The 12,615-nt window shown below is 38.6% G+C and overlaps 1 protein-coding gene across 1 annotated transcript in view; it reads right to left on the bottom strand.

The window, feature by feature from the left end:
* LOC124795927 (DENN domain-containing protein 4B-like) overlaps positions 1–11,810 on the bottom strand; it is a 34,986-nt gene extending 23,176 nt beyond the window's left edge. Inside the window, exon 1 of the mRNA XM_047260008.1 lies at positions 11,737–11,810. Coding sequence (XP_047115964.1) covers positions 11,737–11,810 — 74 coding nt within the window. The remainder of the gene's footprint in view (positions 1–11,736) is intronic.
* Between the last annotated feature and the right edge of the window lie 805 nt (positions 11,811–12,615).

Genomic DNA, 12,615 nt, shown 5'->3' with positions numbered 1-12,615 from the left:
CCGTGCAGATGAGCGCCACAATCAGGACTGCATACGACCGAGGCACACAGGGCCAACACCCGGCATCATGGTGTGGGGAGCGATCTCCTACACTGGCCGTACACCACTGGTGATCGTCGAGGGGACACTGAATAGTGCACGGTACATCCAAACCGTCATCGAACCCATCGTTCTACCATTCCTAGACCGGCAAGGGAACTTGCTGTTCCAACAGGACAATGCACGTCCGCATGTATCCCGAACCACCCAACGTGCTCTAGAAGGTGTAAGTAAACTACCCTGGCCAGCAAGATCTCCGGATCTGTCCCCCATTGAGCATGTTTGGGACTGGATGAAGCGTCGTCTCACGCGGTCTGCACGTCCAGCACGAACGCTGGTCCAACTGAGGCGCCAGGTGGAAATGGCATGGCAAGCCGTTCCACAGGACTACATCCAGCATCTCTACGATCGTCTCCATGGGAGAATAGCAGCCTGCATTGCTGCGAAAGGTGGATATACACTGTACTAGTGCCGACATTGTGCATGCTCTGTTGCCTGTGTCTATGTGCCTGTGGTTCTGTCAGTGTGATCATGTGATGTATCTGACCCCAGGAATGTGTCAATAAAGTTTCCCCATCCTGGGACAATGAATTCACGGTGTTCTTATTTCAATTTCCAGGAGTGTATGTCAGTTCTAGTATAATATATTTGTCCAATGAATACCCGTTTATCATCTGCATTTCTTCTTGGTGTAGCAATTTTAATGGCCAGTAGTGTATTACATCCTTTAAATAAGATCTTAATTTACCTCCTCAGGATGTCCCTCCAGGTGTTTCGATCTTGTATATCTTCTTCCTCTGCGCCAAGTCTTCTGATTGCTAACTGTACATTTTGGAGTCAGGTCGTCATGTCACGCACCCCACATTTTACTTTTCTGTCCATGGTTTGACTATTCTCACATAATAAAAAGCGTTTTTTAAAGTCTAAAAACCATGTAAGTCTCAAAATTAAAGTACTAACGTTTTGTGCTATTTGCTTCAAAATAAAAAGTTAATTTGTTCCTCAATGAATTCGTTCTGCTCATCCATAATTTATCTTTATGGCAACGTATAGCATCAACAAAGATACCTTCGCTATGACAAAAAACCGTAACTTCTAATATTTCAGTCTGAGGCGATCCCAGTTGATATGAAGACAGAAAAAGCTTTTCACCACACAATGACATTTCAGGAGGGACCTTAGGCTCCATTATATGTTCAGGTAGACTGAAGAGGTACTGAGTATACTGTTGCCTTATGGGGTCAGCGATAATAGTTCAGCAGAATCACCAGTAAAAAGGGATCCAGTAAAATTTATGCCTCAATGAGGAACACATAGCTCTAAATTAAATAGTAAACAATGGAGAATCCAGAATGAAATAACAACACAATGAGCAGGCGTTGGGTTGAGGACAGGCACAATGAAACAAGACATCCAAACACTTAAGCTTCTGGAAAAAGCCCTTCTTCCAAAGTAGAAAACACACACACAGATTCACACAGGTACAACTCACACACATAAGGAAAGTGTCTCCAGGCAGTGTTGCCGAGCCAATGACTGTGACTGCGACAGCATGTGGTCAGATACAGTCGCACTCCACAGTCGGGCCAAATGGCCTGGCGGGAATCACCACGTATGTGTGAGTTGTGCTTGTGTGAATCTATGTGAGTGTCTTCTATTTTGGACAAAGGACTTTTCTGTCCGTGAGCTTAAATATTTAGCTGTCTTTTTCATTGCACCTGTCTGTTACTCTTTGCCTCTCTGTGCAGGGAGTAGTAAATTAAACACTAGTCACAGATGAAAACTTCGTGGTGAATGTGTTCTTCTTTCAGCAAAGGGAAAGAGGGCATGATGCAAAAACAGTGAAAGTTATTAACAGAGAATTTCATTGGCAAGACAAGAAACATTTTGTGTTAGCCTCATATGAGATACTTGAAGTACTGCTAAGAGGTCGCTCTACAATTTGATTCTGAGCGTAGTGTCACTCAGTCACATACGGCAGCTACCTGACCTGATTGTCCCAAGCAGTGGCTCCCATTCAGGATGTAGCAGGTGTAAGACAGGGATGTAGTCTTTTGGACCTACTGTTCAATCTGTACATTGAAGAAGCAATGATGGAAATAAAATAAAAGTTCAGGAGTGGAATCAAAATTCAAGGTGAAAGGGTATCAATGATACGAATCGCTGATGACATTGGTGTCCTGAGTGAAAGTGAAGAAGAATCAGATAATCTGCTGAATGTAATGAACAGTCTAATGAGAACATAATGTGGACCGAGATTAAATCGAAGGAAGGCGAAAGTAATAAGAAGTAGCAGAAACGAGAACAGCGAGAAAATTAATATCAGGATTGATGGTCACAAAGTAGATGAAGTAAAGTATTTCTGCTACCTAGGCAGCAAAAGAACCAAAAGCGGATGGAGCAAGGACATCAAAGACAGACTAGCAATGGCAAAACTTGCATATATAGCCAAGAGAAGTCTACTAGTATCAAACATAGGCCATAATTTGAGGAAGAAATTTCTGAGAATGTACATTTCTAGCACAGCAATGTATGGTAGTGAAACATGGACTGTGGCAAACCGAAACAGAAGAGAATCGAAGCATTTGACATGTGGTACCTGGACTGATAAGGTAAGGAACGAGGTTCTGCAGAGAACTGGAGAGGAAAAGAATATATGGAAAACACTGACAATGAGAAGGGACAGGGTGATGGGACATCTGTTAAAACATCACAAAATGACTTCCATGGTACTAGAGGAAGCTGTAGAGGGCAAAAACTGTAGAGGAAGACAGAGATTGGAATACATCTAGCAAATAAGTAAAGACGTAGGTTGCAACTGCTACTCTGAGATGAAGAGGTTGGCACAGGAGAGGAATTCGTGGTGGGCCGCATCAAACCTGTCAGAAGACTGATGATGCAAAAAAATAGAAAGCAGGGACATTGAACAACTGTTAACGCTATCTACAGACCAGCCACCATCTAGTAAAGACACACCAATAGATGTAAGTCGACTAATGTTCTAGTTTAATTCAGAAAGACGATGTTGAGACTTTTTTATTTTTCTGGATCTGAATACCACTCAGGAATACGGTAACGGTTTCAATATAAGTTTTTTAACATGTAACTACAATCAATCTACCTGTAGTCTAAAACAGATATATATTTTGCGTAAGTAATGACAGTAGTAACATAATTCAAAACGTTCCTGCAGGTAATATCCCCAATACATTTCTTTGTAAGTGACTGCAAATGCTGAGAGTGCTAATTTTATAATGCAAATTCGTTTCTCAAATCGTATAACGTCACAAATCCGTCATCACAGAGTAAGTAACGAAAGAAATATCGCCTAAAATTGTTTCTAACGTCGGGATAAGAAACACAATTTCTACTAATTTTAGTCAGATACACAGAATAATTTATGAATACTTCTAAAGCAACACAAGAAAGGAAACATGGATAAAATTCCACAAATGATTTTCGTCCGAGTTATATGGAATAAAACTTGGACATGTCAATAACGATAACTTTTAAGAGTGCAGTCTATGTCTTTTTTTTAACAAAGTGAAAGAGTGTAACGAAATAAATGGGTCAAAGACGAACTAAAAGAGAGACATAAGAGGTTAGCTTCATCAACTGGACTCTCTTATGTGGCACATTTCCAATTAACACAGTTGTTTCATTTTAAAACTCGCAATGAAATCATCAATGTTGTTGAAGATTGCGTCATTTATGAGATGCAGATTATCAGAAATCAACATAGTAAAAAAGACTGAGAGATATTTTCAAACAGAACAGCCCACATAATGATCACATTGCTACTAAATTTCAGTTTTATGACAAGGTAGTTAACGTCACAGATGCAGCGTATTCTAATGATGAAAATGTCTTTTAGAAAAGTTTAAAATTTAATCTAAATAATAAACCAGTCGAGAGATGCATAAAATGGCTGACAGCACACACGATAATAGCTATTGACCAATTGAGTGCGTCAAAGCTGAGAAGAATGAATGACAAATGAGGAGGTAAGGGTACCTGATAATTACATGTAAGGAAATAAAAAGCGTATCAATAATACATCTACAAAGCGTGAAAGGTTACTAATACAAACAACTTAAGAGACACTTGATGACCATGAAGAGATAGTATTAAAAGATAATAAAGTTATTGTGACTTTCAAAGGTTATGTTAAGAAAATGATGCAATTCTTTAGTTATAACAGTATTTCCAAAATATATGATACAACATCGAGATTTCAAGGATGTAATTGTGTCTTTGTTTAAAAATCTCTTGTGTAATAATTAGTAGTATAAATGTTGTATTATTATGAAACCTGTGGGACCTAAACTTAGGGCTCAACCTAATATTGAGAACAGAGACATTCCATTAAGACTAGTTGTCAATTTTATACCATAGTCAGAAGTGACATTAGATAATAAGAACAAACTACATATTCATCCCTGACAGACCCAACTTTCTTTCCCTTGATGTTACAGATCTCTATACAAATGTATTTGTATGTGAATTCATTGAATTGACTGAGGGAAAGTTAATTGCTCATAAAAATATGTTATTCATATGTTTATTGAACTTGTAGATGTCCATAAAATCAAACAACCAAGTCATTACACTCATAAAACCTAAAGAGAGAATTGAAAATAAATATGTCACCTTTCGCTATATACACAAGATTTGTAATAAAGTTAGGCGATTTTTAGCAGTACCAATCTTGCAATAGCTTTCCAGACTGAGAACGATGTTAGACTAGACTTAAAAGCAACGTAGAGAGGAAATGAACATCTGAGCAAGCAAGAGTTAACGAAATTAATTCTTAATAGATGATCGTACAAAGACAAGATGAAATTTTGTGTGAGCATAGTAAGAGCATATTTATAAATGTACTATAAGAAATTGAGATATTTTGTAACTTTAAATTACACCCATCTAACATTTTATGTGAACAAAAAGATTTGAAAGATGAAATTTCCTATAAAATTTAGCAGAAATACTACAGCCTGAATGAACAGTATTCTAATTAATTGCAAATGTCCTCAATAAACATGTGCTAGTGGCCCACATAGACAGCTGGTTACATCATTGTTTTGTCTAGCGTATTATGGCTACAGTTCAGCTTAAGAGTTGTTAGTCATCAGTTTGATATTAGTTATCAGTTTGATGTAATCTTCACAAGAATTATATTTCGCTTTGCAATGTTATGGATTAAGAGTCATACTTCATTGGTTTTTGTTCTAACATTATTTTAATACTATATGATAAGGTACTGTATTGTTTTATTGTTTCCCTGCATTTAACTACATATTCTACTTTTGTGTTCATCACTGTTTTTCATCATATTACCATTCAGCTGAAACCGATCTCGTTTTGTCAGTGAATTTTAAGCTGATAACATCCATCAAGATGAATCTCTAATGTGATAACTAAGTTTACATGTAATTTTTATACTCCTAACTTCTTGTATGATCTATAACTTGGCACACATGTGAACATATTCTTTCCTGTTTTTTGACTATTCAAAGATCTATATCGTTTATTTCAGTCAGTGGGTGATCTTTATATTTTTTTTATGTGATACCTGAGATTCATGCCATTTGTGTCACAAATGTTATATCAACTATAACCTGACACATAGATTTCCCTACAGTTGTGGTAAAGTATGGACCAGCAGTATAGGTGGATTGAGTTTTGTGGCATGTGTAACCATTCCCTATGACACTTAATTTTAGATTTTCATTATTGATCCATTTGTCTTTCTATTAGTACAGAAATTCATTGTTATTACTCTGCAAGTATGCTTTGATCTATAACTAATACAATGATGTGGAAATGATATTACTGTATATGGTTTTAGTGTTTGTATCATTACTGCAATGTCAGTATTGTAAATTTACAATCAGTGACACCTAATGTATATTTCAGCAGAAGCCCAAAGTCAAATATTTTATGTTATTGGTAGCCCTAGATCCTAGTTTTCGTCCATCTTTAGTCTGAGGTCTATGTTTTGATACGTGTATGGTTCAGTATTAACCAGTATGTGGGTCTGTTTTTACACAAACCTTCTGTTTTTACTTTGTTTGAATTTTAGTTAATATAACTGACATACAGTTATAGCTTTCTGATTTGTATCATTAGGGAAATGTAAATGCTGTGTTCTCTTTTCTATTATCAGTCACACTCCATACATATTTCAGCCAAAGCTCAAAGTCTATGTTTAATGTTAGTGGTAGCCTAAAGTCTTAGTTTCATGTCACCTGTAGCCTGAAATCTATTTATTTGTAATGTAGATTTACTATCTAATGTAATTTTGTGACATCACTTGTTTCTACAATTGTGTATTAACTTTTTGTATTATTTATACAGTAGTTTGATCTCGCTGTTTTCGATTACTTCATGTCTAAGGTATAATGAAAAACTTTTATTTATGATTATTACATAAATTTTCATTCATCAATCTAATACAAGACTTGGCAAAAAGTTCATTCATTGCATATTATGCTTGTTGATATAAATTTTATTGTTGATAAAGATGATGCTAGATATTGTGTCATTAATATGTAATCTTGATATCACCTTCTTTGAACGATAAGTTCAATTATCGTAATAACATATACAAATGTCTTTTCTGTCTTTATATTGCTCTAACAATACGTTAATTTCGTATGTACATTTTACTGTATTGCCATATTCTGCAAAATAGTGTCATCCATAATTTGTTTTCCTTATGTTACTCTCATACAGTGCTATTTGCGAATATTGAAATTAGTCTGTTTAACAAGTTTTCCCTCTGACTCCACCGAAGACTGTATTACAGATCTCCTTATGTTTTTACTCTGTGATATCAGACACATTGTTCATTTGAAGCTACATAGGCCTGAGCAGTCAGTAGTCAGTAGTGTGTATGCAGCTTACCTATGCTTTTCAAGATATTGTCAAATTACGGTTATTTTACATTCCATTCTTTTCATTGGTAGATTTTTTTTGCTAATGTGTTTTATATGAGACTCATGGATTTTCGATCCAACGGAAACACAATTTTGAAAGTACTGTATATGAATTCGATGTTCAGAGTTGCAATTATTAAATTTCGATCTTTTTGTCTGTATACACCACATTGACTGCATATTTACTGCTTTTGAGACTTCCAGTGATGACGGTTGAGATTAACGAAACCGGTCAAGAACAAATTTAAATATGTACAGATGATGGCAAAAAATGGTGTGCTGTAAATAGCCTATGAAGGTTGCATTTTTTAGTCATTTTTCTTCTGACAGGCTTGATGCAGCCTGCCATGATCTCCTCTCTTGTTCCCACCTCTTCATCTTTGACGAGGAAGAATCACTAACTTCATACTTTAAGGGGAAAGAAGCACACTTGTAAGAAATCAGCCACAGCAATCGACCCCATGTGAAAATTTGGGCAGTAATTCTACCAGTACGCAGTTATGGTATAATGAAAGCACAGCTTTTAAACTTTCCCGCATACCAGCTGTCACTCGCTCCTGCCCATTGCAGCCAATTAATGTCTGAACGTAAGATACTGTACAGCGGAATGACCACCAGGTCCTCCTATTCACTGGATGTTGAAAGTGAGGGAGGCGAGAGGTGAACACCACTGCCCAAAGTGTTTGGAAATCTTGTGCGGAAACACGCTACTCTACGCGAAAAATAATAAGTAATATGAGTACATAATATGTCAATCTTAAGCACGTATGTGTTCAGTGTTATTTAAACAATATTCTCGAAATGATATTCTGCAGCTATACAGAAAATTAAGCACCTCAAATGAAAATGAATAAACGTAAGCGACTGAAGAGTTACTATCAAATGAGGGTAATGATTTTCGATTTACAATTCAATCGTGTTAATCATGCTGAAGAATAGTGAATCTCCTACAAATGTACTTAACAGTACAAATGCAAGCTTTACAATCTAAAGAAAATAACGCAGAACAGCGATGCCAGCAATGGAATAGCGCTACTCAACTTCTTCAATGATATACCAATTTATTCATTTATGCTGAATTTGTGAATAGCAACACAAAAATGTTCAAAGCAAAGAATTGGCACCTGCTGCAGGTATGGATATCGCACACTTTGACGTAGTGAACAAAACATTGTAAACAACATGAAAACATTACATCACAAATCTCTTAGTCACTACACCGTATAGTACTTCCCGTTCGGCCATCAGGCAGCTGCAGTGGGCTGGAGGGAGTGAAGAAGATTCGGTGCGCGCGAGAGTTTATATGCTGTACATTCAGAAGGTCATAACAACGTACTGTCAGAATTACGGTCAAAATTTTCGCATGGGATCGATTATCGGGCTTAATATCTCACAAGGGTGTTTTCTTTTTCTCCTAAAACCTTGAAGCCAAGTTGGTGATGTTTCCTTGTGAGTAGCATTTTCTCACTACGTCCTCAGTTAGTTGTTGGATATATTCTAACCTCTATCTCTACCCACAGCTTTTACCCTCTGTACCGCCCTCTGGTACAATGGAGGTTATTCCATGATTTCTTAACACATGTTCTATCATTCTGATCGTTCATCTCGTCAGTGTTTTTTAACTGTTCCTTTTTTCATCCATTCTGAAGAGAACCTTCTCGTTCCATATCTCGTCAGTCCACCTAATTTTCAACGTTCTTCTGTAGCACCACATCTCCTACGCTTGGATTCTCTTCTATTCCGATTTCATTACAGTCAGTGACTCACTCTCATAAAATGCTGAGCCCCAAACGCACATTCTCAGAAATTTCTTCCTTAAATTAAGGCTTACATTCGATACTAGTAGACAACTCTCGACCAGGAATACCCTCTTTGCCTGTGAAGTCAGCTTTTTCATTTTCTCTCTGTTTCCTCCGTCAAGTGTTGAACTTCTTCCGAAATAGCGGAATTCCTTAACTTCGTCTACTTTGTGATCATTAATTTTCTTGTTAAGCTTCTCACTGTTCTCAACTTTGATACTTCTTGTTACTTTCATATTTTTTCTGTTTGCTCTCAGTCCATGGTCTATAGTCATTAGGCTCTTCAATCCGTTGACTGTGTCCTGCAATTATTCATCACTTTCTCTAAGGATAGCAATGTCGTCAGCGAATCTTGTCATTGATATCTTTTCATACTAAATTTTAATCTCACTATTGAATGTTTCTTTTTTTTTATTTCTTCCATCTCGTCTTATTTGTATGGACTGGACAGTAGGGACGAATCTCAGCATCCCTGTCTTACACCGTCTTTAATCCGATCATGGTCTTGCAATCTTATTGTTCTCTCTTGTACGTTGTTTATATTATTATTTTCAGTCCCTGTAGCTGACTCCTATTTTAAGCAGAATTTAGAACATCTTGCACCGTTTTACATTGTCCAATGCTTTTTCTAGGGCCACATATGCTATGAGCGTGTCCTGCTTTTTCTTCAGTTTTGCTTCTGTTATTAAGCAAAAGATCAAAAATGCCTCTGGTGCCTTTACTTTTCTTAAAGCCAAACTGATCGCCGTCTAACAGATCCTTAGTTTTCTTCTCCATTCTTCGGTGTATTATTCTTATCAGATGCAAGAGCTGTTACGCTGAATGTGTGATAGCCTTCCCACTTGTTTGCCCTTGCTACCTTCAGTTTTGTGTGGATGATATTAGTCTTAGTCTCATAGATTCTACCCATCAATCTGAATAGCCGTTTGGTTACTACTTCCCCCTAAAGTTTTAGAAATTCCGATGGAATGTTGTCTGCTTCTTCTGCTTTACCTGGTCTCATGATTTCCAGAGCTCTATCAAATTTTGACTGTACAACTGGATCCCGTATCTCTTTCACATCGACTCCCATTTCTTCTTCTGTAACGTTGTTAGACGAGCCCTTCCCTTAAAAAGTCCTTCAGTGTACTCTTCCCATGCATACATCCTCTCCCCCGCATTTGAGAGTGGAATTCCTGTCGCACCCTTATCTTACCACCCTCGCTTTTAATTTCACCGAAAGTCCAATATTCTGTGTCATCCCTATGATTATAACTTTTTTGATTTCTTCACATCTTTCCTGCGGCAATTTCGCCTTTGGGTTCCCCTGCACTTTCTATTTATTTCGTTCTCAAGGGGTTTATGTTGTAGTAATCTTGTCTTTCCCTAGACTTTTTTTTTACTTTATTCGATTAATTGAAGTGTTCCTCCTGTTGTCCAAGTATTTTTCACATTCACTTACATTGCTACATTCTCATCTTTCCGTGAAAAGCCTTGCACTTCTTTCTTAGAGCAGCTGAAGTGTGGCATCCGTTACGTATGGTTTCTTCTCAATTATCTTCTTTGAATCTATATATGTCCGTCCAACTTCCGTGGTTGCCCTTTTCAGAGATGCCCATTCTTCTTCTACTGAACGGCCTACTTGTATTCATCATCGTGTGATCTGCAGCCTTGGAAGACTTCAAATGCACATAATCATTGAGTACTGCAGAGTTCCACGTCTTTCCACATTGATTTTATAGTCTGCTCTTCATCATTAGCAAATTGATTTGAGCGCTTGTCTGCTCCTCAGTACGCCTTACTACTCGGTATTTGATTTCAGGATCTCTACCTTACTATGATGTAATCCAGATGGAATCTTCCCGTGGTTTTGGGCCATTTCGAAGCATACCTTCTTCTCTTGTGGTTTTTCAACAGAATCTTTTTGCAGAACTCAGTTAGCCTTTCTGCTGTCTCATTCCTACTTCCAAGCCCATATTCTGCCGTAACTTTTCCTTCCTCTAACACCGCTTTCACATATTCGTTGATAATTAGATTATTATCTCCATCTACACACTGAATGAACTATTTAATATCCTCATATACTTTCTCTGTCTCCTCATATTGTGCTTGTGTCATTGGTTGGTCGGCTGTAGATTCTGAAGAGGACAACCCAATGACTAAACTGTCCACGATTGCTCACCCTATATTGTACCGCAAAATGATGTACTTGGCACTGTTGTAGTTAAGATATCTCCCTCGGATGCTGAAAGAAACTAGAGAAGCAACTCAAGTCAGTTGGCTAAGCGGAGTTTCACCAGAAATATCTGCTGAACAGTGATTACTACTACCGAGGCACCAAGGCGGTTACCTCATGTTGTACCAAAAAGAGAGACCGAGGGCTCAATAATATTAACACGGCAAGAAGCTGGAGTCGCACTGATTGGATGACCTGGTTACTTTGTCTCTGAACGAGAGACATGTTGAGGCTTACCCAACCAAACCGGATGTGGTAGCAAATAAAGGATAGACCAATCAGTTTTAATCACAGGATTTGTAGTCTACTGGCAACCACTTATGAGGAGGGATGTATGATGGTCTACTATCTCGGCGTCTACCATGTTTCTACAAGTCTCCTCCTCATGCTGGCCCGCAATGCTGTGGACTTAGTGCTCTCCAACCAGCGTGCCAAATGGGGGGCAGCTACCACCAGCTTTCTGACCTGGACCTCTTTGTCTCCTGTCCAAGGATGGGCAGTAGCTCGTACGCCACCGGCTGTGCAAGCAGATTTCTTGCTGTCTGCCTGTGCATGTATGGGCAGAATCCATTGTTGTGAGATGCCTCCCCTATGCTGTGATATGGTACACCACCACATGCCACATCCAGAAAGGTTTTTTTGTACTGGTTGATTGGAATTATGCAACAATGCGTTCACCATGCTGGGCCAGTGACTGTGTGATGTCGCTGGCACTGCCGTCATTGCTTGCTAACCCGCCACATACCGTGGCCACTGCTGACTGTTGCGAGCTGCCTCTTCTATCCTGGATCCACAGCATGATTCAGCACGACTGTGCATGCTTCAGCCAGAATGGCTTATTTGCTGCCAGTTGGCTGGTCTGATTCGATGTGTTCATCTCGCAGGGTCAGTGACTTGGCTGCGTCACCAGTGCTGACACCACCACTTGCTCACCCACCACATGCTGTCTGCAGCACTTTCTTTGACTGGGGGGCCATTGTTTTTGTCCTGTGAGTGCTGGATTTTGGGTAATGACAGATTAGGTGTAGTTTCAGTGATAAATGATTGTTTTTCAATGATGTTTCTCTAACTTCTCATCAGGCGTCTAACAGGCCAACACTCACCACTCCCGTGCAACCCTCACCTTGGGTGGTGGTATTTCAACACCCAGACTGCAACCTATCCAGTTCTACCACTCATGATAGTGGCCAATGAACTTATATTCCGGCATTCCACGCTTGTCGATCGTTACATTCCACGCTCATAGAATGTTATCGTTTCTTTGGTATATAATGTTTTTTTCGTGATTACCTTGACCTTTGTAGTTCCTTCCTGGAGTTCCGAATGGGGACTATTCTGTTGCTAATAGAGAAATCATAGTGACACTTTTCAGTTACGGCCCATTTGTGCTGTGGACGCACATTGTTTGTCTTTAATGCAATGGTTTCCATTGCTTTCAGTTTCCTCATGTCGTTGATTACAGCCCATTTTTCCACCTTTTAGAGACATTTTACCGTCCAAGGGCAAGAGAGTCGTCCGAAATTCTGTCTGCCCCTCTGCCTACTTTCATAAGACTGTTGGCAGACTGCGGGTGACTCTTTGCATGGAAAGTCGTCGACAGGAATTGCAGATGAATTTAATTAGA

The sequence above is a fragment of the Schistocerca piceifrons genome, chromosome 4 (assembly GCF_021461385.2).
Source record: "Schistocerca piceifrons isolate TAMUIC-IGC-003096 chromosome 4, iqSchPice1.1, whole genome shotgun sequence".
Taxonomy (NCBI): domain Eukaryota; kingdom Metazoa; phylum Arthropoda; class Insecta; order Orthoptera; family Acrididae; genus Schistocerca; species Schistocerca piceifrons.
The sequence above is the reverse complement of the archived record's forward strand: the minus strand, read 5'-3'. Positions and strand labels throughout refer to the sequence as shown.